A 27,913-nucleotide genomic window follows, 5' to 3' on the forward strand; every position below is an offset into this window, starting at 1 on the left:
TCCAGTTGATGTGCTTTCGCTCTCTCTCGGTGGTTGTTTTTCTTTTTCCTTTTTCTAATTGTTGGTGGTGATGAGGTTGTGGGTTTGTGATTTAGTTGTGATTTTGGAGGGTTGTTTGTCTTTTTCTTTTTCCTGTTGTTGGTGGTGAATGGTGATGAGGTTGTGGGTTTGGGTTTGTGATTTGGTTATGATTTTGGTGGTTGGTGGTCATGGTTATGGGTGGTGGTGACAGTGGCAGTTGTTGTAGCTATGGCGGAGCTAGCGGATGGTTTTTTTTTTTAATTTTTTTTTTCAATGGTGGTGGCCAATAGCGGCTAGCCATGGGTGTGGGTTTGCAAAGAAAGTGGTGGGTTTTCAGAGAAAGGGAGAGACACAGATAAGAAGAGAGAGAACAAAGAGAGAAAGAAACATTCAAAGAATAAAAAAAATAATATTTAAATGAAGTGGTAAAAAAATAGAATCTTTGATGTATGATGTATTATAAAGTGAGGTGTTAAAAGCTAAAAAGTATGGTATATGCTAAAAATTTTAACTCCCTTGATGGGAATGCTCTAACACTTTAGAATAATAAAATTGTGATCGTTGAAATATTATATTTATATGAAATTAAAATAAAACATATATATGGGGCGGTATATATATTTTTGACAGGTAGATGCATGTGACTAAAACTTGTTGCACATGTGTATGTGTTGTACAACAAATGCTGCCAATATGGATGCAATATTATTATCATTGTGTTGTAATCACGTTCAATCAGAGCTATCTATATTTTTTTTTCAAAAACTCTAAATCTAGCAGTCACAAAATTAAAATAAATAAATAATGTGGCCGTCTAGAATCCATATGAAGCAGTTTTGATTTGATAATAAAAACCAATTGGCATCTTGGTTTGATAATAAAAGACAATTATCTTGGAGCAGGCAATATAGGTTGAATTTTTTTTTTTTTTTTTTGTGAATCATATGAAGCGGACATCTTAATTTGAAATACTATCGTATTTTAAAATAATGATAAAAATAAAGTAGGACTAACCTTTTACATGAATTCATTAGTGGCATCATTTTTATGGAAAATTAATTACAATAAATCAAGTCATTAATCATGAAAAAGTAGGTAAAAAAATTGTGTCGCCACACTTCTGACCATAAAAATTTGAATAGTGCCATCTTTCTTAATTTGCAATTACTAAGGGAAACCACTTGGTACTAAAATTTTAAACAATAACAACTCAAGAAATGATAGTACATACTATTTTGTTGTAGCCATGCTCATTAATCTTATATCCTTAATCAAATGGTCCAAATTACAGTAAGAGGACCCACCTTCACTCACACTTTCTTTTGCCAACCTAGCCTTCTCAGCAATTGATTTTATGAAAATCTCCCTCGTCTCCTCCATCAGATGATTCACCATTTTTTCTACCATAACTCTATCACACACATCCTTCATGTCTGTTCCCAATTTCCAAACCTCGCTCACAAACCTACTATTTATTTGTTGATCAGCAAAGTAAGGCCAACAAATCATGGGCACCCCAGCCACTATGCTCTCTAAGGTAGAGTTCCATCCACTATGCGTCAAAAACCCACCTACAGCCTGGTGGGCCAAAACCTCCTCTTGTGGGACCCAACCCACCATATACCCTCGATCCTTTGTCCCTTCAACAAGTTCTTGTGGAATTTGACCTTCACCATCTTTTTGGGTCACCATGTTAGGCCTTATAGCCCATAAAAAGCGTTTTTTGCTATTAACCAAACCATACCAAAACTCCATGAGCTCGTCCTTTGTCATGACTGTAATGCTTCCAAAGCTTACATATATTACAGATTTCAAAGGTTGGGCATCAAGCCACACCATGCAGCTTCTGTCCACCTCGAAGAGGCTATTTGGAGACTGAGATTGCAACAATGTCGTTTTGGATTCAAGTTTAGATTTAAGTATTGCGTGGAGGGGTCCAATGGTATAAATTTTGGGACATTTTGTGCGAATGTGGGAGAGTACAGGTCCTTCTAAATCTTCAAACGTGTTGAGTATGACGCATGGGCTCGAGGGGATTGCATAGTCTTATTTGCAATGCGCTGAAGACTTGGGTCTGCTAGGTTGCTTACTCGGCAAGAACTAGGTAAGTCTCGGATTCGGAGAAAAGTTTCCATGCCTGGAACACTTCTTATTGGGCAGTCCATGTCTTCATTTTCTAGGGTGGTTACCATACTTCTCGTTAGTAAGAAATTTGACTCAATATTTCTTTGTGGAGAAACGAAACAAATGTTAGTAACAAATTTCACTAATATTTTTAATACGTAAAAAATAATAGAACTATCATAGAATTATTCATATTGTAACTGAGAAAATTTTAGCTATGTTCAAAAGGTATTGTGAGATATTAACACTTCAGAATAATAAAATTGTGATTGATATGTAAAATTGTGATTGCTGTAATATCATATTAATATGAAATTATTGATAACACACAATGTTTGTTATGAGTTCATCAAAAAAAAAAAATGTTTGTTATGCACCAATAACAATAGTCATGACTACAATAATTATGAAAAAGATTTTAAATTTTTTAATGTAATTAAACAATAAAGCAATGCCACATGACTGAGTGAAAAAGATTACCTCTAATGGGAAGTTCACCAGTTTCTATCATATCTTGAATACAAAAGCAAGCCCAGAAGTAGCAAGCACTGGCTGTACGAAAATGAATGACTGGAATTCCAAGCTCATTGCCAACATCAATAGGAAAGCTCAAGATTCCATCTGCTATAATGCAAGTCACTGGCTGTCCAGTAGCTGAATTTAATTGACCAGAACACAACATCTCTCTAAATAATGGCTTAGTTACCAATTTAATGGAATCAAATATTTCCCTAAATCGGTCACCAGCTCGTGGGTGATCATCTGGAAGGCCATCTGGGATGGTCTTGAATTGGAATCCAGGAAAACATGCAAATTGGTGTAGAATATTGGTGTGAAGGACAAGGCGATTGTGGTTGTGATCGGTGTTGAGAAAGGTGATGTTGAGGCCAGCAAGTGAAAGAAGTTGAGCTAGATTGAGCATGGAGTTGACATGTCCTTGTGCTGGAAGTGGAAAGATGAGAACATGTGGAGCTTTTGATTCTGGAGATTCCATATGCATATACTTTTCTTTAGGTTTGCTATAAGAAGTTGTGAACGAAGCTCAGGTTTGCTTACCATTTTAAACTCTCTTCTTCAGGGCTGGCCCTAGGCCTAAGCCACTTAGGCCATCACCTAGGGCCCACTAGAGAAAGGCCCCAAATTTTTGGGCAAAAATTAATATATTTTTTTGAGATATAGGAAAAAGAAATTAGTTTTACATTTTTTTATCTACTTTTAAGAAGTTTCAAAGAATTAAATAGAGTTAGAGATAATACAACTTTTAATATATAAGTCTTACAGATATATGTATACTAATCACAATAAATATTTCAGATAAAAAAATACTAGAAATATTATTAATTTTACTTGAAAACCTTTACAAATTAATATGACAATCAATATGATATGTGAACGTCAACAACCTATTAACTACATTTTTTAATTACTTTTTGTGATTGTTGATATATCTTTGTAAGTTTTATGTTGTTAAATTTACAATATCTCTAACATTATTGTTTTAAATATTTGTTTATTATCTTCTTGAAATGTCATTAATCTTATCCATTGCTACATCGTTTGTAAGTTGTTTTTAGTAAATTTATTATAGTTTTAGTATTTTTCCAAAAAAAAAGTATATTACAAATAAAAAAGAATGGATATTTGTTATACAAAAATTATGATATTAAACACTAGTTAAATATTATTTAAATGATAACAAAAATGCCTAATTTAAATATATCGCCTTAGCCCTCCAAATTTGTTGGGCCGTGGGTGGCAAAGATAGTAATTTCAATTTAGTGCATGTGGTCCTCATGTGAGTGAGTCATGAGTGGTCCTGTGACTGTGTCAGTGGATGTGAGGTGGTACGTTTTTCACAGGTAGATGCAATGTTGTCTCTTCTCGTTGCGGTTAATAATGTTTTCTTAAAAAAAAAAAAAACAATATTAATGAGTGATTATAACGATACAAATCAATTTACAATTTTTTTTCTACAATTTAAATGGTATATTGTGACTAGTTGTATATTGTTTACAACTCTTTCTCACACCCTATGATAAAAATTAAAAAAAAATGCTAAAATTACAATATTTTACAAACTGTTAATGTGGTGAATGATTATTAATAAATGAAAAAATGATGTTAGTGGCAAACTAATATGACAAGTTGACAACTAGTAAGAATTGGTCAAATCAATAATTTATAAACATATTGTAAAATAATTTGTTCTTGTAATATTACTCCCCTACTGTGTTATACTTAAAGCAAGAAGTTAGTAAATAATTTGTAATCTTAATTTTTTTTTCATATTATTATCGTTGTATTGTTGCATAAGTAAATTCCAAGTTCAGAAATTAATATACCTCTTACGTAAGCTAATATATATATTTTCCCAACTACTCCAAATGTGGCGGTCTTGAGTCCACATTGATCATTTCAACTCTTCAAAAGGAAGCAAGTCTTATCAAAAAAAGAAATGCTTGGGCAGAACTTTTATTAGGTATTAAAAAATAATAAATAGTGGGTCTCGTTGTTTTAATGAAATAGGGAAACTCAATAGGAGGTGCTATACCCCATCTATCATGGTTGGGTAGCCAAAAAATATAGATTGATAATTCAAGGTATAGATTGCTATACCCTACTGTGTTATACTTATAGCAAGAAGTTAGTAAATAATTTGTAATCTTATTTTTTTTTTCACATTATTATCGTTGTATTATTGCATTAAGTAAATTCCAAGTTCAGAAATTTATATACCTCTTACGTAAGCTAATATATATATATATATATATATATATATATATATATATATATATATATATACATATTTTCGAACTACTCCAAATGTGGCGGTCTTGAGTCCACATTGATCATTTCAACTCTTCAAAAGAAAGCAAGTCTTATAAAAAAAAAAAAAAAAAAAAAGATTGGGCAGAACTTTTATTAGGTATTAAAAAAATAATAAATAGTGGGTCTCGTTGTTTTAATGAAATAGGGACAACTCAATAGGAGGTGCTATACCCCATCTATCATGGTTAGGTAGCCAAAAAATGTAGATTGATAATTCAGGAATAGGAGGTGCTATAAATAGGAAGCCTGAATTATATGGTCCTCCAACTATGGGTTAAAGCTAATTTGATCCCTCATGTATTATGGTCCTCCAACTGTGGGTTAAAGCTAATTTGATCCCTCATGTATTAATTGTTTGAATTTAGTCTTTTTTAGCGCACACACAAAAAAAAAAAAGTCTTTTAAATACTAATTGTGCCAAATTAAATGCTTCAACTTTCAAAATAAAGACAATTTCATCTTTAGAACCCATCTTCAATTCTTCATATAAACCTTAATAAGATAATGTCACATGCCCTTGCATAAGAGCATTGAGCATCTGGTCTCTTTAAAAAAAAAAAAAAAAAACTACTTTAATACCCAAAATATTTAGTTTTACTACTTAAACGTACGATTTCACAATTTATCCTATCACTCCATCTTCTTTTCTTCTTCTTTTTTTTTAACTCATTAAAATAATATAAAACAATTAAGAGAGAGAAAGTGTCGAGAGGAGAGAGAGAAATGTATATATAATAAAATAAAATAAAAACAGTTACTAGTTGCTGCATATATAGTGCTAATGCTCACTCCATCAAGTGCTAAACATTTTGCAAAATTTTTGTGAAAAGCACACCAGTTGAAAGCCTCTTTTTGGTATTTGGTGCACTTAAATGGTATTTGGTGTGTTTTAGCAATTATTACTTAGCACACTAGATACTAAAAGCATTAACATCCGATATCTTCAAACTTTTCTATTTTACTATCTCAAAAACTACTTTATCTATTATACTATACCATTTTACAATATACATAACATATTAACTTTTATTTTATCATACAACATATTAAAATAATATATCTACACAGTAAAATAATATAACCCAAAACCATACCTATTCTATCCCATCTCTCTCCTCTCTCTAATTTTTGTCTCTCTTCCTTTGTCTTTCTCTACCACCACCTCCACCATGAACAAACCCAAAAAGGCTACTGAAACTCAAACAAACCACCCTTGCCTCACTGTCCATCACCCACCACTGCAAAAAAAAAAAAAAAAAAAAAACCAACAAAACCTAGCAAAATCAAACAAAACCCACAAATGACCAACAAAACTTAGCAAAGTCAAACCCACACCAATCCAGCAACATCACCGAAATCGGAACCAAAATCAGACCCACACCACCGCGCCTCCATCACAGGACCTACCAAACTGTGCCCTCAGTGAAACGCAACAACCTTGCCACGCCACGCCAATCGCCGAACTAGAAACCAGAAACCTCCACACCACCACTAGACCCACGACCCATGTCAGATAAACACCACCACCATGAGAGAAATATGTGAGAGAGAAGCTTGGAATGTTGAGAGAGAGAGATGAGAGACTAATAAAGAGAGAGAAAGAGACAGATATTTAATGGTGGGGCATAAAAAATAATAAATTGGTTTAGAACATTGCTATAGTTCTATCATAAATATAGGATGGTACTGTAGCATAATTATAAGTTTTTTTATAATTAGAAGACCGGGTAATTGGCCTTTTTGGTGCTTTGATGCTAAAATATACCAATGTATACCATTTGCATCACCGGGTACTGATGCTCTAATGCTCTAATAATTTTTATGTAGGTAAGAAGCATGCTAAAGCGACGTCATGTCATTAATGATTATGACTTGTCATTAATGCTATGATGTGATACGTTGGGGATAATTTATTTTCCTGTCATTTATGGTTGTAATTGGATTAACTTGTCGGTGAGTACCAATTAGTTTAATTAGTAAAGTCTCTAACGTCAAATATAAAATCTAAGGTTTAAACACCACATTTACCAAAAATCAATTAGTATATTGATTTAATAATAAAGATAAATCATCATATGATGAATGCCATAGGTTGATTTTTATTTTTAAACGATATAGAGCAGATGTCATATGTTGAAATTCTATAGTATTAAAAAATGACTAACCTGCCCTTTTACATGAATTTATTACTAACATCACTTTAATGATACATTAATTACAATAAAACAAGTCATTAATTATGAAAATGATGGAAAATAAAATGTGTCACCACATTTATGGCCATAAAATTTTTTAAACAGTGCCATCTTTCTTAACTTGCAATTACAAGGGAAAACTAGTTGGTACTAAAATTCTAAACAATAACAACTCAAGAAACAATAGCACATACTATTTTGTTGTAATCATGCTCATTAACCTTATATCCTTAATCAAATGGTCCAAATTACCATAAGAGGACCCACCTTCACTTACACTTTCTTTTGCCAACCTAGCCATCTCAACAGCTGATTTCATGAAAATCTCTATCCTCTCCTCCATCAAATGATTCACCATTTTTTCTACCATAACTCTATCGCACACATCCTTCATGTCCATTCCCAACTTCCAAACCTCACTCAGAAACCTACTATTTGTTTGTTGATCAGCAAAGTAAGGTCAACAAATCATGCGCACCCCAGCCACTATGCTCTCTAAGGTAGAGTTCCATCCACTATGAGTCAAAAACCCCCCCTATAGCCTGGTGGGCCAAAACTTCCTCTGTGGGACCTAACCCACCATTTACCCTCGATCCTTTGTCCCTTCAATAAGTTCGAGTGGAATTTGACCTTCGCCATCCTTTTGGGTCACCAAGCCAGGCCTTATAGCCCAAAAAAAGCATTTCTTGCTATTAACCAAACCATACCAAAACTCCATGAGCTCATCCTTTGTCATGACTGCAACGCTTCCAAAGCTTACATAGATTACAGATTTCAAAGGTTGAGCATCAAGCCACACCATGCAACTTTTGTCCACTTCGAAAAGGCTACTTGGAGACAGAGATTACAACAATGTCGTTTTGGATTCAAGTTTAGATTTAAGAATTGCATGGAGGGGTCCAATAGTATAAGTTTTGGGACATTTTATGCGTATGTGAGATAATACAGGTCCTTCTAAATCTTCAAACGTGTTAAGTATGAGTGCATTGGCTCGAGGGGATTGCCTAGTCATATTTTTAACCTGTTGGAGATTCGGGTTTGCTATGTTTCTTGCTCGGCAAAAACTAGGTAAGTCTCACATACAGAGAAAAGTTTCCATGCCTGGCACACTTCTTATAAAGCAATCCATATCTTCGTTTTCTAGAGTGGTTACCATACTTTTCATTAGTAAGAAATTTGACATAAACGTTTCTTTGTTGAGAAACAAAACAAATGTTCGTGACAAATTTCACTAATATTTTTAATTCATAAAAAATAATAAAACTACCATAGAATTATTTATACTTTCAAACTGAGAAAATTATAGCTATGTTATATATATGCAAACAAGTGATCATCTGCGACAGTGACAACACCAAGAAATGAAGGAATGGCAAATTAAAAGAAAGAAACTATCACATGATATCTCGGTAGGATCAAATATATCTATGATTTTTCTTTTTATTTTCCGGTTATTAATATTTTGCATTTTAGTGTTGAAGAATGTCAATATGTATAAAATCAATAACTCATACGAAAAATTCTAGTCTTCTCTATCCAATTAGTTTAGCCAGAAAACAAAAAGGTTCCAGTATAGCTCATGAAAGTTTCGTCATCTTTGACATGCACTTGCGCATGGCAAATTTTATTTGAATTTTAAAATGATAATTTACCAGTCTAATTGTTTGTTCCTTAATTACTAAATGGGTAGCTCATGAGAGCATTTCCATCAAGTGTTCTATAAATATGCCATTTTGACACATCAAAAAACTTACTTTATTATTTCAACATACCATTTTACAATAACGTATTCCCTTTTTCAATTCTATACATTAAAATAATATATAAAAATATTTAAAAAACCATTAAAAAAAATACAAAATAAAAACCCACCATTATACACAAGCACAGCCTGCCACCACCACCATTACATGCGATCTCCACCGGTCGACCTCATCGGTGAGGCTGAACTCCATGGCAACAGCCGATCTCAATGCATGGCAAAGGTCTAGGTGGAGAGAGAGAAAAGCGTAGAGAAAGTGACAGGAAAAAAAAAAGAAAAAAAAAAAGAGAGAGAGAGAGGTGAAGATTCTGGAGAAGAAAGAAGAAGAAAAAAGGAAGTAAGAGTGATGAAGGGCCGAGAAAGAAAGAAGAAAAAAGAAGAGAGAGAAGAAAGAAAGTTATAAAGGAAGAGAGAGAAGAAAGAAAGTCATAAAGGAAGAAAGAGAAAATGAATAATTTTTTTTTTAGCATTTTCGTTCGTACCGTTCCAAAGATGAAACAATACTGTTTATACATGCCAAATATTATAGCATTTAAAACATCTCATGAAAAGGGTTTTTTAGTTTTTGGTGTTTAGTGTGCTAAATGTCAAATATTTGATATTTGGCACACTTGATGGGAATGCTCTGTTATTGTCATTTTGAGTCTAAAATATAAATAGCTTTGCTGCCATGCCATCAAGCATCACACTCCGTAGCAGGGACGGAGCTACAGTTTGGCATTGGGGGGCCATTGCCCCCCTTGAGATTTTGAAAAACCAACAGCCATATATATGCAATAGGCTTGAGTTACAATTTAGGCCCAAGAAGAATTAAACCTGCCCCCCATCTCCAAACTCTTGGCCCCTTAAAAAAAAATGTCTAAGCAACATAACAAACCAACCCAAATAATAAGACAGATCAGCCCAAACAATTTAGTGTACGTGAATAGCAAACATTTCTTTTCACTTCCTCCATGCCCATTTATGTATTTTGTTTATCTCTTGGAATCTCCCTCCATACCCATTTATGTTATTTGTGTCTCTGTTTATGATTGCATTGTTGTTGTTTTTTTTAATTTTATTTTAAATTTTTCTTTGTGAAATATGTTGTAAAACTATGAAGTGTTGAGTGTGTGTGAGCGTGACCTAATATAACTTATAACGAGAATAGATTGAGTGAGTAATTACTAAAAAGTTACTTAATAAAGTTAAAGAAACTTATTAAAAAAAGTAGTTAAAGAAAAAAATAATTGTACAATTAATAAAAACATTTGGTTGGCTAATGGGTTGTTGAGGGAAATGTGTTAACTATAACAAGCTAATAAATTTATAAATTGAAAACTAAATTATGAATTGATAAGAAATAAATTTATAATTAATTTTTTATGCATACTATCCGCATTCTTATATTTGTCTTTATTTAGTAATAATAATTAGTCCTTTTGTTCTTATAAAAAAATAAAAATGAGTCATTTTGTGAGATTCAATCTTAGAAGAATTTTGCCCCTCCTAACTCGAAGTTCTGGCTTTCCCTAGCTACCTAAATGGTCCATATCTTAATATCTATGGTCCCTAGCTTAGCTGCTTGCTTGGCTGTTTTGTAGTGTTTGTTGTGTTAGACAGAAAAAGAAGTCACTGTTTTGACTCTTGACAGCCTCCCGAATAATTTAGAATAATATATAAAATTGTGATCGGTGAAATATTATATTTATATGAAATTATTAATAACATAATGTCTGTCTCTTAGGCACCAATAATGACATTCACTACAATAATTATGAAAAGGATTTTAAAATTTTTTATGTAAACAAGAATGCAAATACGAATTTAGCCAGAGTGAGAAAGATTACCTCTGATGGGAAGTTCGCCAGCTTCCATCATATCTTGAATACAAAAATAAGCCCAGAAGGAGCAAGCACTGATTGTATCGGAAATGAATGACCGGAATACCAAGCTCATTGCCAACATCAATAGGAAAGCTCAAGCTACCATCTGCTATGATACAAGTCACCGACTGTCCAGTAGCTGAATTTAACTGACTAGAAGACACCATTTCTTTAAATAATGGCTCAGTCACCAATTTAATGGAATCAAACACTTCCATGCATCGGTAACCAGCTCGTTGGTGATCAACTGGAAGGCCATCTGAGATGCTCTTGAATTGAAATCCAGGAAAACACACAAAACGGTCTAGAATGTCAGTGTGAGGGATAAGGCGATTGTGGATGCGATCGGTGTTGAGAAAGGTGACGTTTAGGCCAGAAAGTGAAAGAAGCTGGGCAAGATTGAGCATGGAGTTGATATGTCCTTGTGCTGGAAGAGGAAAGATAAGAACATGGGGAGCTTTTGATTCGGGTTCCATCTGAGCTCGATCCAGGGTGCTAATTGCTAAGTTTTCAGTGTGTCTCTGGCAAGAACTAGTGCCATATACATGCATATATATGGGGTGGTAGATATGTTTTAGACAGGTAAGTATGTTAGGATGACTAAAGTCATGACCAATGTTAGGATGACTAAAAAGTCAGGTTTGGTTAACTTGCACTGGCCAATCACAGTTTGGAATTTTGGTTTTGAAACAAAGCACCATAATAAACAAGGACTACAATATAGAACCCAGAAAGGCTCTCAACTCTCAAGCCTAACCCAGGCCCAGGTCCTTTATCTCTGGGCCTGAACTTGACCAGATGCATTAAGCAAACTGAACAATACTACAGTGTCTGAAATTGCCTATGCGATGCTCTCTAACCAGGTCATCATCATGGCTGACTATGACTTGCTTTGCAGTTCTTTCCTTCAGCTGAAATTTGCAGCATTGATTACAATTGACTGTTAGCAAAATGTAAATTTTCAATAACAAGACATTTAGAAATTTCAGTTCCTCAGTCAAATGACCCACAAATGAGAAACTTCCTCCCTGTGTTTGTAATTCCTGCATAGTAACAAGAATTTCTTTTCAAAAATAATTCTCTGAAGACTCAAATCTCTAGCAAACAACAAAGCTATCTTGTAAACTGCTAATTAACACCGTTTTGGGGGCCCCAATCCCTCTCAACCCAACCCAAATTCTTTATTTCTCATTTGTTACTAACAATAAACAAAATATAGCAAAAATATTATTATTATTTTTTAAAAGAGATTTTACAAATAGAGAAAACATTTTATTGATGAAGTTATAATAATAATAAAAAAGAGAAGATTAATTCTTTTCCAAATATATTTATTGCTTATAGAATTTTATTGATAATATAGTACTATTGAAGAACTCTAATATTAAAAAAAATATTCAAAATTAAAATTGATAAAATCTTACTTATGATTTATTATGTCACAAAAAAGACTAATAAATTGACAATATTACCAACTGAAAAAAAAAAAAAAAAAAAAAAATTCTAACAAAATTTGAATACAAACACTTCATTTTGGCGTACAATTACAAGCTCAAGTGCCAAACCATAGTCATTGAGCCTCTGTTTGGATTGCACGTTTGGTGTTTTTCAGTGCGCGTTTGGCGTTTTTACGTGGGTCTCGTGCACTGTTTACGGGACCCTCAAGTACAGAAAACACATTTATTATTTTAAAATTGGGTCCTACAGTACTATTTACACATTTAAAAACTATTTTGCTACAGTGTTTTTCAATTTTTAACAATAAGTGATATTCAAACAGACTCTTAATCTAATGGCACTCCTCTCGTTCCTTCTCATGCCATTTAAAATGATAGTGCCTCTTAACACTACATTAGATCAACAGTGCCCATTCCCAAAATTGATCTAGCCATGGAATAAAGGCACCTCATTATCCAGTTTGATTTCTATTTATACCTTCTTTTTATTTTAATAATATGATAGTTAGGAAACTGGATTTAAATCTAAAAACGTCTTCATTCAAAAAAAATCTAAAAGTTTTAGTTGAGTTACAAAACTCTTAACTTATTCTTTATGTATGTTATTTGTCGTTTTCTTTATTTATTTTTCCTACAACTTTCTGTTTTACCGTTTATTAATCCTCTTCTATGGTTAAATTTATGCATCAAGCTTAAAACAGTTTAATCTATAATGAGCGTGTATACAAAATTTGTCAAATCATATTTAATTCAAAGTTTGGCAGGAAACCAAAAAGAGAAGAAGAGGGACTTACTTGAGAAATTTGATTTCCACAATCTATTGAATCCACCATTTTTAAATGCGCCTGGACTATTGTTGGAAAATATGCAAGTGAAGTCTTACAAATTTGAAAATAGCCGAAGTTTTCAGTGGCGAAAGACTAAAAAATAAAATTGGCTTGAACCAATGTTAAGATGACTTTAGAGCCCGTTTGGTATATGTGTTTAAACAACAATTTTCAATTTTTTAAAAATACATATGGGTGAAAAAGTGTGTGAAAATACATATAATGTTGTTTAAAAACTTAAAATATATGTTTAAACACATGTACTAAACATGCCCTAAAATGTCAATTGATTTGGTTAGCTTGCACTAGTCACATCACATAGCACCACTAATATATATATATTTTTTTTTTGACAATTAGTACCACCAATAATAATGACAAAGACTAAAACTCAAATTCTTTTGGGTTGCGTTTCGGAACTTAAATTTGGATTTGGATTTAAATTTGAATTTTAAATTAATAGATTTCAAATCAATTGATTTTAGGAGTTATTTCAAATCCAAGTATTTTAAAGGGTTTAAAATCCTTGGTGAATTTGTCAAATCCAAATCCTTAACCTTTTTTAAACTTTCCAAACAAGTTATTTGGATTTTAATCACCCAAATCCAAATCCAAATCCAAACATCCAAATCATGTCATCCAAACACACCATTGATGTTTTTGATGAACACAAATTCCTTTGATGTATATGTTTTTTAACAACAGAAAGTTATTTTGTTAAGCATATATACCTAGAAATCGATACTGATTGAGTTGAGCAAAAACCTAGAAAACCTGACTCAATCACCTACTCGAACCTGACTGAAAGGTCTTAGGCGGGTTAAATGGTTGTTAAGGTTAGATTCGGGTTAAACACATGGGCTTCCTTCGGATTTCAAGTCAGTCTCGGGTTTAGCCAACTTTAACCGACCCACCCAACCTAAGAGAGGGGGTGAAAAAAAATCACTAATTAATTTCATCAATCTGGCAATTTTACAATTTATGGCAGAGACTTTTAACCTTTATGATGAATGATATTTTCCATGATTGCAAATCGACTAGGTTCATATAAAAGAGCTTGACTTCTATATTAATAATGTAGTAATATTTATTTATTTTCCTCAAAAAAATATTTATTTATTTATAACATTTTTTAAAGTATTTTTTTACTCCATATTCCTATTTAAATTCTCAAATAAAAAATATAAAAAATATTTTTATGCATAATTTTAATCTACAAAACTTGTGTTTGGAGGAAATAACACACTTTGTATCATTAGGGGTGTACCATTATTAGGACTGAGTACGGGCTGGGTTGGATCATGTTATGACTTGACTCGCAACCCAACCCAATAGATATGACCCCAAATCTCTCTCATCCAAATTAGCACATCCAAGGCGGGTTGGGTAAATAAGGCTTGAAGTCAGCTCTCCCTCTCTCTCTCTCTCTCTCTCACACACACACACACACAAATAAAAAATTGACAAAATTTATCTACCAAATTAGCTATAGTCTTAGACTACAACCTTATTTAATATCTCTTTTATTAGAAGTGAATTTTGATAAATCCACCATTGGATTAAATTTTTTTCTTATATCTTCAATGTTTGCAAAATTTCTAAAAAATTGAAAATCAATATCTATGTCATCAATAAATTGTTTAAATTGTGAGTTTTTGTAGTTTAAAATTATGCGTAAAATATATTCTTATAGTTCATATAATAAATAATATCCAATTGGTACAAAATTTGACATATGTACTAAAAGCGTAAAGAACATGCAATATAACGGTTAGATTTTTAAAATATATATTAATGTTAATGTTTTTAAAGAAAGTTATAGCCTTATGTTACAACCAATTTTATAACTAAATTTTGTCCATAACTTAATATTTTTTCACAATAATTATTTTAAATTTTAAAGTGATTCACTAATTATTATAGTATAATATTTTTTATAATATTTGAAAAATATCTTTTGTGCTAGGTGTTAATTTTTTTTTTTTTTTGGGTGGTAATTACACTTTACCATTATCTTGGACGAAAAACCAAATTTTAGGGTGTAAAGGTGTAATCGGGGAGTATAATTTAGGGTGGTAAAATGTAATTTCTCCTTTATTTTTAAGGAATTGAAAAGATAGGTAATTGAGTTTTTTCACATGGTGCCATGCTTTTCAGTCTAAATTAACAGAGGGTTGCAAAGTGAAAAATGGGTTATAGTTTAGGGTGGTAATTGTACATCTTGAAAGTTTAGGATGTAAAGTGTAATCAAGTGTATTGTTTAGAGTGGTAAAATGTAATTTTTTTTTAATAGATATGATAAAATTTCAACCAATGAGACATACTTCGTGATTATTGCTCTTAAGCCTTTATAATTAGACCTAAGACATCAAATAGTTTTTAGTATTATCAAGATTTAAATCTCAAATCTCTTATTGCATGACAAAAAACTTTACAAGTTAAGTTAACTAGAATCCACTAAAAATTTGAACTTTAGACAAGCAAAATTATGGAAATCAAGATAAAAAATTGAGAACTGAAATAGAATTGCATTAGAATTAGAGAAGTGATATGTCCACAACATTTTTACAACAAAGCACAAGTGGTAAGTTGTTATTGGTTTTAATTTGAACCCACCACTTGAATTACTTTTGTACTCATTGATAACAGTCAATAACACCCAGCCACTTAAAATTTATTATGAAAATGTTGTGGACATAGCATTGAGAAAACGGAGAAACAAAGTTTCTGTTCAGATATGAAACTAAGTTAAAGTTATATTAAAAAATAAAAACTAATTATTCTCTTATACAATAAGCCTATTTATAATCTCTAAGAGTATTCACATCAAATGTCTTAAAAATTTTAGTTTTTAGCACCTCAAAAAGCTACTTCATCTATTTTAACATCTCAATTTACAATACACCATGCATCAAATCTTCTATTTTTACATACAATATATTAAAATAATATAAGCAACTAGGGATGGCCAAATCCACTAGGTAATAGGTACTTGACCCGACCCAAAAGTTTCGAGTATTACTCAATATATCATGGTAAAAGATAACCTGGTTGAATTTTACTTCAACCCAAAAATCTCGAGTCAGGTTTGGATATTACCCGAGCCCAATCCGTACTATTTATATATATAAAAGAAAAAAAAACGTAGGGCATTGTAACAATGAAATGATTAATGACTATAAATTATGACAGAAGAAAAGAAAAACAAAACAAAACAAATTCGGATTGGTCACACTTCACTGTACTTGCAATTTGCAAAGTGAACCTGACCTCCAACAAAAAATTTGCAACTATCAACGGCCATACAGCCTTACATTAATCACTGAAAATTCAGAAGTTAAGAACCAGCCCAGACCACACAAGCATGTAGTAAACAAAATTTGAAAATGAATTAAACAAAGATTTAACAAAAACTAAAACAAGACAGCAGTAAGGTTATGGAGTCACAAGATAGCAAAACTTTGGGCCCGTTTGGTAATGTTGTTCTAGTAATGTTGTTTGTATTTTTTTAAAATACGTGTGGGTAAAAAAAATGTGTGAAAATATGTATATATTGTTTAAACACTAAAAACTGTTATTTAAATTCACCAACCAAACAATTCCTTTTATTTGACATTGTAACCTTTTCTTTTGTTTGCTATTGTTATTTGTAGCTTATTTTGATGTCCATAGTAATCATACTTGCAATGAGGAGTCCATTGTTCAGCATCCAAAAGAGCCAATTTGGATGGTCGGTCGATCTGTTCTAGAAGCCTTAACACACGTTTTTTTTGCCAAATCTGTGTTTTTTAAATAATGTATTTTTGTGTTTTAAAAAAAGCAATTTTCTTGTGCTTTTTCAAATTCACATGATTTTTCAAGCCACTTATTTAGAAAAAATGAGGGTTTTGGCAACAACCTATGCAGCCGGGCCCAAAGTTTTGACTAAATGAATACTTTGAGCACAAAAATTTTCCTATATAACGCACATACATAATTGTTTGGGTGACCACAAACAGTAAAATTAAAGATTTTTGTAGGACATGAGGACAAGATTATTATTATTATTATTTAAAAAGAAAACTAAAAATTCTAGGTAGTAATTGGGCATGGGTGCTAATCAGGTATCTTTGCTACTCACGTTTAAACATTTTTTTTTTCTTTTCCTTTTCTGAGTTTTTTGCTCCTTACTTTGAACCATTTTACATTGAAACATTTTTTCATTTTATTTTTTTATAAAATATTTATATATAAAAAAGTTATGTAATAGGAGTATAAGAGTAAATTTATACAAATTTTATTTTCTATACCTTTATTTTTTCACCATCCAATCAAACACAAACGAAAGAAATTAAAATTTTTTTTTATCTCCCCCCTTTTTCACCCCCTCCCTAAGGATGGAGGTTTGTTACATCACAAAAGTAACCAATTAAAATAATATAAACAACCCATGGGCATTGGAATCAAGTTTTGGTTAGGTCTGGGTATCCATGGATAAGTATCCAGGTAACAATCGAGTACCAGTGCTAATCGGGTATTGGAATCAAGTATCCACAGGTAAAATATTCAAATCGGGTTTGGGTATACCCGATCTAAACTTGGTCCATGACCATTCCTATAAACAACCAATTAAAATAATATAAACAATCCAACATATTAATTTCTCTATAACCTCTCTCTCTAAAACCCAAAAAAATAAATGAATTAAATAATAGTAACAACGTATTACAATGATTTGCTCCTAGCATGTTACTAATTTTTTTTTTTAGCTTTAGCACCTTTGATATAACATGTATTTTGGTGTTTGAAGTGCTAAACATAGGCTTTTAGTGGTTTTTCAACCACCGTCACGAATACTCTAACTATTAAGAGACAAAGTAGCTAATAGTTATAGCTACGTTGGCTGTCAAGACCACACGTGGAAGCTTTATTAAGAACTAAACTAACTAAAAGTTATAATTAGGCCGGCTCTCAGCACCAAAAGTCAAAACTCTACTAAGAAATAGACTAGCTAATATTAGCTCTCAACACCAAAACTTGAAGCTGAAATTTAGCTAATAGTTTCAGCTAAATTAAATTCTCAACACTATAAGTCAAATTTGAAATTAAAGAGGCATAATTGAGAAGACAAAACAAGTGGCAAGTTCCTATCAAAAAAGAAAAGAAGAGTGGCTAGTTGTACCCTAAGAGATTAGAAATGGTGGCTGTCTGCTTGGTTTACGAGTAAAGAGACTGACTATTAGTCCTCGAGTGAAGGGTGGCTAGGAGAGGAGAAATTTCTGTTTAACTTTTTTTTTAATCATTAATTAACTCAACAATTTTAAATAGGTGTGAGTATTTTAGTAGAATAGTAGATTATAAAGCAAAAGTGACGTAGTCCATAAGGACAATATAATTTTTGAAGAGTAGTGTTAGGGACATATAATTTGCCACAACTCGCCACTTGACGAGTTGTGATTCGCAAATGTGTGATGATGAGTCATGTGGGAATACACTTTTACTAATCACATGACAAATTGTGACATAGTATTGTAGCGAATTACGTGTCTTTAGCCAATGGCGGCTCCAGGAATATTTTCCAAGGTGGTCAGTAAAAAACTTAAATTATATAAAATTTAATAAAAATAGAACTTCATATATTGACTTAAAAAAAAAAACACATACACATGCACCGAAAGACATAAAGTCTAACAATTTTTTTAAATTTTTTTCTTATTTTAAAAATCTTTGCGTGACAATCTTATTATCAATGCTGCAAATTACATATTTTTTAGAATTTTAGTTCCATAAAAATTTTCTTGGGCATTTTTTTTTTGTAAGGATCTAATATAGTTTTAAGGGGATCAAAGTTTAAAGAAAAGTTTGACTACAAACTAAGCTGTATCCTAAGGCTACAACTCTCACTAAACAAATTAACATGGTTACATATTTTGAAAATTTAAATGTTAAATTGTATGTTCTTAAAACACTAATCAAATTTCATGTCAATTAGAAGTTATTTACTATTTACTTTAGAAATTTATTTTTTACGTATAATTTTAGCTAACAAAAATTTGAAATTTAAAGATTTGAGTGATGACATAGCTTTTGATATTTGATTTTTTTTTGAAATTTTGTAAGTATGGAGGATTTAAGAAAATAATGTAATCTAATGGTGGATTTGCCAAAATTCACATCCAACAAAAAAAAATTAAGTGAAATTGTAATCTTAATTTACAACAAAATTTTGTCCTAAGTGTAATTATATTGAGCCTAAGAAAATTTAGGGTGGTCTTAAAAAATTTTTAAGAATAAAAAATCATTAAATTTTTAAAATTTACATATAATAATTAATTTCTTCAACCTTAAACTCTATGCGGAGCCGCTAGCGTTTCTAGCATTACTCATGTACGAGATTAGAGGGCTTTGGTGGTGCCTTTGCTTGCTTATAGAGACGGTTCCATCTCCACTTGTCTCACTTTATGTCTATTTAAAATTTTAAATCCCAACACGCAGTTTTCTCCGTCTCTTGTACTTGTACCTATCCAAAGTCCAAACTCTTCTCAAGTACAGTTTGGAGAATGGCATCGTCGTTATTTCCCACCAACCCCAGTGGCATTTTCCTCTCTCCAACTCCTTTCTCCTCGGTCTCATCGACCAAACCTTTCATAGTAACCTTTTAAAAACACAGACTCAGAGACCCAAAAAAAAAAACATTTAAAAAAGAAAAAAGAAAACACACACACACTCTCTCTATCTCTCTCTCTCACACACACAAAAACACAAACACTTTGTGTGCGTACGAAAAGAGAGAGTAAAATGTTGAAGGTCTCGTGCAATGTGTTGAGTGACCAAAGTCAAGCGATAACCCAATGTGGGTTTCTGGGCCGTGGGCCCATTTTGACACGTGGGCACCGGAGAAATGCCGTCGTTTTACGCTCTGGTTCTGGTTCTGGTTCTTCGTACAGAGGTCCAATTTTGGCTGTGGTGTCTGACCGGGTAATTGGATCCGGGACAGGGTCAGGGTCAGGGTCGGGGTCTCTGGCGGACCGTTTGAGACTTGGGAGCTTGACGGAGGATGGGTTGTCTTATAAGGAGAGATTCATAGTGAGATGCTATGAAGTTGGGATTAACAAAACTGCCACTGTTGAAACCATTGCTAATCTCTTGCAGGTTCTTTCGAAAATCCCACATTGTGTTTTTTGTTCTATTCAAAGATTTTTTTTTACTTTGAATTGATTTAATTTTGGGTTTTTGTTAATGGGTTTATCGGTTGGGATTTGTGGGTTTTGGGTCTCTTTGACATGCATTTGCAACTTGTTCTAACATTTTTGTGGGGTTTTCTCAACTGGGTATTGTCGGTTTTGGATGTCTGGGTTTGATTGTGATTGTTTTGTTCTCTGTTACATGCATTTGCTACTGATTGTTTTGAATTTTCAAGATTGTAAGTAAGTTTTTTCTTATTGTTGGTTTTACTATTTTCTCTCATTTGTATCCGTAAAGATCTAAATTTTTTACAATCCTTTTTTTTTTTTTATAATTTTTTTTAAAATGTGTGTGTTAGCAAATATTGGTTTTTTAGCAACTGGGTGTGTTGTAAGTTGTAAATCTCTATCTGTCTCACTGTCCATTTCTTTGTCATGTAGATTTCTGAATTTTAGCGCCTGAGTAATGTTGCATGGCTTTGTTGTTGACTTGCTTAGGCTGGTCACTGTGCTCTGAAAACATTTCACTCTGCTTTCTATTATTATCTGTGTCAAGATGCATGCTTGTTAGTTACTAGACTCTACATTTATTTGAATGCTACCATGCTGGAATTTGAATTCTTTTGTCTTAATATCTCTGATTTGGATCAAGAAATTGTCAGTGAGCATTGAATTCTCAATAACTCTTAGTTAGGGGCTGCTGATTAGTTCAATATCTAGAGATTGGTAAATGGTAATTCAGAAGTTATGGTCCCATTGTTTTTGATGCTACCCATGTTATGAATGAAAAGTTGGTTTCCATTTTCAGAAATCTAAAAAAGGAGAGAAAAAATAAATATGCAGTTACTCATTTCATCTTATTGGGCAAGGGAGAGATACCTTTTGACCTTAAATAAATATGCAGTTACTCATTTCCTTGTGTGATGTAGGAGGTTGGATGCAACCATGCACAGAGTGTAGGATTTTCAACAGATGGCTTTGCAACCACCCCCACCATGAGAAAACTGCATCTCATATGGGTTACTGCTCGCATGCACATTGAAATCTACAAATACCCAGCTTGGTGAATTTTCTTCTTCTTTTTTATGTTGTGAGTTTGATTGGGATTCTTACATGATAAACTCCATTTTGATACATGGTCGGTGGTACAGGAGTGATGTGATTGAAATTGAAACTTGGTGCCAAGGGGAGGGAAGAATTGGAACTAGACGAGATTGGATACTCAAGGACCATGCTACTGGTCAAGTTATTGGAAGAGCAACAAGGTGCATAATAAGCTACTCTTTCTTTTTTACGTCCATTCCCTTGCAAAAGAGACTTATAAGGTGAAATAAATGAAGCAACGATATTGAAAGAGAGGAATCTTTTTTATAATCTTAAATGGGGAAAATGTTTTTGACAAATGCATCACTTAATTCAACCACATTTCACTTGTTTATATGATTTTCAAGTCCTGAGTGTCACTTCTTTGATGACTATAGAATGCTCTTCTGGGTGATTTTGATGTATGTTATAAACTCATGTATCAATTAGTCTCTTGTTGTGGTTTTGGGAAACTGCCCTCTTTCTCCATTTCAGTGTCATCTAATTTTAGAGCAATTTTGTTAATAAATCTCATGATTTCATGTAGCTGTTGCTCAAACTACCCATTATAGCCTTTTATTTTTATTTTATAAGTAATAAAGTTTCATTAATAACAAAAAAATCAAGTCGCCAAGTATACGAAGTATACAATTGGGGACCATACAATCAATTATGCAAATTACATAAATCTTTCAAATCAGTAATTGAACAAAGAATTGACTATGTAAAAATCCAACAAAGTTCTAAAAAAAAAAAGTTTTAGATCAGGAATAGATCTCTCTGTATCTTCAAAGCACCTGGTATTCCTCTCTCTAGAGATACCACATCAAGCAATGCGGGGTAGCCATCCAAATAGACCCATTCCTATCTTATGACACCCAAAATGGCCTTTGCCAACCAGCTTTCAAAATTATTTATATTTCCGAAAAATTTTGAGATGCCTTTGTAGGAGAAGAATAAGAATGCAGTATAGTCCATAATTTCCTTTATCTTAATTTTTATTTTCTGGGTAAGTGACTTGATCATACTGTTATGTTATTGCTAAGTTAATTTATTATATTGATATGAAATTCCCCCGAAAGTGATGCATAAACATGATTTTCTACCTAAAGTTGCCATGATAGAACCATATATAAGATCATTCACATCCAGTTCTGCAAAATCTTTTCATGTTTTGAAGAAAATACCCACTTTTCTACCTAGCCAAAAAATAAAAAATAAAAACCCACTTTTCTATTTTAGCTAGCCACTTTTTAAATACACCTTACATCACACTCTTCATTTTCGATACGCTTTAAGTGGGCCAGGGGGTTTCAAATCCTAGATGTTTTCCTTGGAAACACTAGGAGATGATGCCGATTGGCCTAAAGGTTGTTGGCATCCCACCCTTAATTTTCTTATACATCCTATTAAATATTCAAAAAAATTCTTTTTGTATTTTCCTTTCTTCCCATCACTTTTTTCACTCCTTCCCCTATTCCCACCCCCTTCTGTTAGGCCCCTCTCCTAGGCTCCCCCTACAATGTCTGATGACACCAATTTTCCACCCCACTGCCAAATCAGCAGCCTAATGGCCAGATCAGCCACCCACCAACAACACCAAGTTCAAGTTGGCCACCCAACGACTGGTGAAGCCAAATGGCCAACAACATCAGCAGATCACTTTGCAGATGAGAGAGAGAGAGAGAGAGAGAGCTTTTTTGAATAGCAATGAGTAATGATGAGCAGGGTGTGGAGAGCTTTTTTTTTTTTTTTTTTTTTTTTGTGTGGTGATTCCTAGCTACAGTTCTCAACAATTTAGCTAAAAAGATCATTTGCAAAAATGGATGTGACTGCTGTTATGGGGATTGAAGAGCGACCATGGATTTATATGTATTTTGTTGCATTTTGTCTTTCCTTATAATATTCTGAATATATATATATTCTACTCTAAGGTTAAACATTTCAATTCCTTCCTGTAGTAGCTTCTTTGCAAATCAGAAAATAAATGAGGCCACTATAAATAGATCTAGAGGTTATTTTGCTGGAACACAATTATTCGTAAATTTAATGCTTCTCTTGACCATTGACAAAAAATTATGCTAGTCTGCTGTGTGCCAGAATGTGCTTAAATTATCCATCTTAATATTTTTCTTTTTTTTACTTTGTAATTTACGACCCCCCCCTGCACACTTTTTTTGGGGTTAAAATTCTGTTTATTAATTAATCAATCTCATCTTGATTCAAAGATCACCTTTGTGGAAGCTATCAAACATTTGTTGTCAGATTAACTCAACAACTTGACTTAGCAATTCTTGCAATTATGTCTAACTTTGTCTATCTGATTTGAGATGCATTGTCAAAGTTTATAACGTGAACCTTATGTTTCAGCAAGTGGGTGATGATGAACCAAGACACCAGACGTCTTCAGAAAGTTAGCGATGATGTACGGGATGAGTATTTAGTTTATTGTCCGCGAGAACCCAGGTAAGGATGCCTTGTTTTCTCTAGGTATAAAATATCTGATTTTCTTGTAAATGGTTTTATACAGTGTACAAAATGTAATTCACATGGCATATTGGCTTCATCATAATTAACACTTGCAAGATGGCATGATTTTGCTTGGCATATTTTATTGTGTGATGGTGGAAACCCTTTTGCTCACATCTTTGTCATATGCGTGATTGGACATTGTAAATAAGATAATATTCGTCAATATATTAAAATTTGATAGGAACTAATTTATTTATTGAGATTGGGGTTATAGATAGTTTTACAATACATAGGTTCAAGGTTCTACCTGTTCATTTGAATACCGCTTATTTTGCTGAAACTGAAAATTTATTACTGAAAGTAATGTAGATAAAGGTAAAAGTTATTTGTAATAATACAATGAGGCCCAAGGTTAATACCAAAAAGTGTAGTAGGGCCTATAAATAATAGCAAAAATAAGCTAAATAGTGAAATAATTTTTATTTTTAAGTGGTATCCAAATGTAGGCTGAGAGAGAGCATTTTGAAAATGTAGAGTACACCGTTGGAAATGCATTAAATCATAAGGAATCTAATTATCTAAAGCAAGAGTGTGAGAAATAGTTAAGTTGGTATGATAAACTGACTAAATTATTAATGAAGGTTGTTGAATATTTTTACATTAAAAAATGTCAGAAGATGTTAGTGTAGAGCTGGAGCAACTATGTTATTGAATCTTGCTCTACAATTGCAGACATTTAACAAAGCTTGAGTTTACATGTAACAAATTGAAAAAGTAATGGAGATTGATATATGTGTAATGTTTTTAGTAACATTTAATGAAGCTTGGAAAAATTTAAGTCATGTGAGGTATAATGTTTTATAGTAATATTTAATAAATTTTGAGGTTTTTTTTTTTTTTTTTCCTCTAAGTAATGATGATTGAGTTTTATGTAAGTAACAAACTCAAAAAGATGAGAGTTGCTTTATATGGTTTGCTCACTTGCAAAGGAGAGTAATTAATTCACCAATTAAAGAGTTAGTTGATTTAAGTCGATGGAACTAGAGAAGGTAGAGGAAGACCTAAACTAACACTTAAACACATGCATTGCTATTTTTATATCCTATGATTAAGCATAACCAAAAAAAAAAAAAAAGAATGTCATGCATGGAAAGGGCATAACTTCAGAAAAGTTGAAAGGCTCAAGAATTAAGTTTTGAACTCCCCCCACAAGAAAAATTCCATTCTCTCTTAATATTCTTTCTTTTTGGGTAAGGTCTCAATATTCCTCAAATCAATGGTTTTGCCTGGTATATTGTTGAAATAATCACTTGCAACAATAAATGGTCAATCCTTTGGTTTGTTTTTATTTATTTTTTGGCCTGAAAAGCTTTGCTTGTAATAAAAGATTTTACTAACATGGAAGCAGTGCCATTTTTTTCTTGATCTACCCATGTAGGAGCTACTCTTGATAAATTCTTCTGTTACTGGAAATTGTCTATATTAAGGACTATGACCTTTTTTTTTTTTGGAAGAGTGGGGGAGGGATTAGATGGGGATGTAATTTTATGCGAAATGAAATAACTGAAGATTGTGGTAGATATTGTTACATCATAAGATATAATTGGAAACATCCCAGGTGAATATAACATGGGGTTTATAGATTACTTATAGCTTAAGTTGATAAATTCTGATCATCTCTAAACATCTCTATATTTTATACTACTGTTATTCTCATTATTGACTTTTTTTTTTTTAATATTTTTAATTTTTATGATTTGTTGGTTTGGCTTTTCTAGATTAGCAATTCCTGAGGAGAACAGTAGTAGTTTGAGAAGAATACCAAAACTGGAGGACCCTGCTGATCATTCTAAGCTGGGACTTGTGGTAAGATCATTTGGTTGATCTAAATTATTTGAACAGTTTTTTGAGGTCCCACATCTCAGTATTTGATTTTTTGCAGCCCAGAAGAGCTGATCTGGACATGAACCAGCATGTTAATAATGTCACCTACATTGGATGGGTTCTGGAGGTTGGTTGAAGCCATCTTTTTTTAATATTAGCATTACTCTTGTTAAACAGATGCCAATGCTTCCTAATCCCCACCCCCTCTTTTCTTTTAGTCACTGACTTTTAATTAAAAGTATCCTTACAACGGATCCACTTTCTAAAGCACTTCAGCAACCATGATTTGTATAGGGTTGGAGAGGTCCGTAGTATATTCCATGGCTTTGTTTCCAGGTTGGGTGCCTTGTAAAGTGGGTGAAATAAATGGTACCTAGAAAAACTCCTGCTGAAAAACTGCTTTACTTCTCAGACATGGGTGGAGAGTGCCTTTTCAAGCATCTGAATTTCTTTTGTTTCTCCAAAAGGAGGACCACAAATTAAAGAACTAAAATTAAATTAAAAGGGGAAACTTTATACATAAAAAGCTTGGTAGTGATAATATTTCTTATTACTCATCAACAACTAAAAAAAAAAAAGAAAACAGAAGAGCAGACTTATCAGGAAAATAAAGTAATAAACTCTAGATAAGGTGTCTCTACATAAATATGCCTTATATAAATGGTCTCTATAAAGTGACCATTGAAGGGAATGCAAAGTCCTGCATGGATTCAGCAATACATCATGCTATAAAGGCTAGTCGGCAAATAAGAATATTGTTCATGAAGTCTAGACCTTTGCAGCACTGTTTGATTTTCGTAGTTTTTTAACTTCTCATTGGGTTAAAGTGAGGCAAACTTGGATGCAGTCTACCAACTTGTATGCTCCCTCAGAGCAATCGAGTTGAAGCCCTTAGGGGCTTGCTTGTAATTTATATGTTTTTTTTCCATGTTTAATGGATTTCATCTATATAGCCCCCAAAAACGAAAAAGAAAAAGAAAGATGGCATTATTCACATTTTGTTGTTTTATTAGTAAGTTACCTTCTCCTAGTCTGTTTTGAATTCACAACCTTGCCCTCCACCCATAATTATGGGAGGAGGAAGTACTGTTATTTTTAATGATGACATTATTACATATGAAAAATTCATTGCTGATTCGACCCAGTTCATCCAATTATTGCTTTCTAATTTTGGAAATCAATATGAATGTATGAATGTAATGATTAACATCTGATAGAAAATTATCTTCTTATTGTTACGAGTGTTGAAAGGTTTGAATTCATTAGAATTTAAGGGGATCTTTGTAGCCTTCCCTACCCACCTATAAATATCTGTACACTGCATCATTCTTAAGTGACTTATTATGGCTCGTGTTTTTGTTATTGATGATACTTCCTGTCAATATTATAAAGCTGGTTGAGTAATACATTTTTTTTTCTACCACAGAGCTTGCCTCAAGAAATCATTGATAGCCATGAACTGCAAACTATTACTTTAGATTACAGACGGGAGTGCCAACATGATGACATAGTTGATTCACTTACCAGTGTGGAACCAGTAGAGGATGCCGAACTAGTTTCTAAGATTCAAGGAACTAATGGGTCTACAGCTGCAACACAAAACAATGAAGATTTACGTCAGTTTCTACATTTACTGAGAGTGTCAGGTGATGGGCTTGAAATAAATCGAGGACGCACTGAGTGGAGAAAGAAACATGCAAGATGATACATAGTTGACTTTACTTTTCTATTGCTTTCAATGGTTCTTATTCAATCTTTCTTCTCATGTATTTTTTTAGTTTTCAGCTCGAAGGATTTTGCTCTAAAAATGTATTTGGAGGGAGAGAGTTTCTTATGCATCCATTGCACACAACAGATGTCTTGCAGTAATCGGGGACGGAAACGCAGAAAATTGTGGATCTCATCTGTTGTAAGACATCAGCTGCCTGCAATGGATGCACTAGATACTGACTCCGGTGGATCATGCATACAGATTGCTTTGAGAGACTCCCACGAGTCATTTGATGTATTTATTTCCAGTTTTTCTTTGATATTTATAAGCTCAATGTTCCATGTATGTTGCTGATATTTAACAATCTTGGCAGGGATATGCCTCCATTCCATTGCGAATAGACTAGTGTTTTCCACTAGTTTATCATGTAGAAAATGATTTGTGAACAAATCATTGCTCAAATGGGTCAGAAACTGTTATACTGGTTCCAAATATCAAGTGGAAAAGTCTCTTCTTTAAC

At 32.7% G+C, this 27,913-nt stretch overlaps 1 protein-coding gene and 2 pseudogenes across 3 annotated transcripts; 1 reads left to right on the forward strand and 2 right to left on the reverse strand.

Annotated features, from left to right (window-relative positions):
* Positions 1-1,231: 1,231 nt before the first annotated feature.
* Positions 1,232-3,172, reverse strand: LOC142619244 (7-deoxyloganetic acid glucosyltransferase-like; annotated as a pseudogene).
* Positions 3,173-7,362: 4,190 nt separating this feature from the next.
* Positions 7,363-11,284, reverse strand: LOC142618480 (7-deoxyloganetic acid glucosyltransferase-like; annotated as a pseudogene).
* An 8,231-nt stretch (positions 11,285-19,515) lies between these two features.
* Positions 19,516-27,912, forward strand: LOC142619981 (oleoyl-acyl carrier protein thioesterase, chloroplastic-like). 3 transcript variants are annotated; one of them, XM_075793400.1, is made up of 8 exons: positions 19,729-20,211; positions 21,173-21,306; positions 21,395-21,508; positions 23,697-23,792; positions 25,577-25,664; positions 25,741-25,809; positions 27,109-27,393; positions 27,767-27,912. In XM_075793400.1, exons 1-7 carry the CDS (start codon positions 19,858-19,860, stop codon positions 27,385-27,387), a joined length of 1,134 nt encoding a protein of 377 aa, XP_075649515.1. In that variant the 5' UTR covers positions 19,729-19,857; the 3' UTR covers positions 27,388-27,393; positions 27,767-27,912. The 3 variants fall into 3 exon arrangements, with proteins under 3 accessions (XP_075649513.1, XP_075649515.1, XP_075649514.1); XM_075793399.1 differs by having other exon boundaries at positions 27,468-27,828; XM_075793398.1 differs by having other exon boundaries at positions 19,516-20,211; positions 27,109-27,828.
* Position 27,913: the final 1 nt, after the last annotated feature.

The sequence above is a fragment of the Castanea sativa genome, chromosome 12 (genome assembly GCF_040712315.1).
Source record: "Castanea sativa cultivar Marrone di Chiusa Pesio chromosome 12, ASM4071231v1".
NCBI classification, from domain to species: Eukaryota; Viridiplantae; Streptophyta; class Magnoliopsida; order Fagales; family Fagaceae; genus Castanea; species Castanea sativa.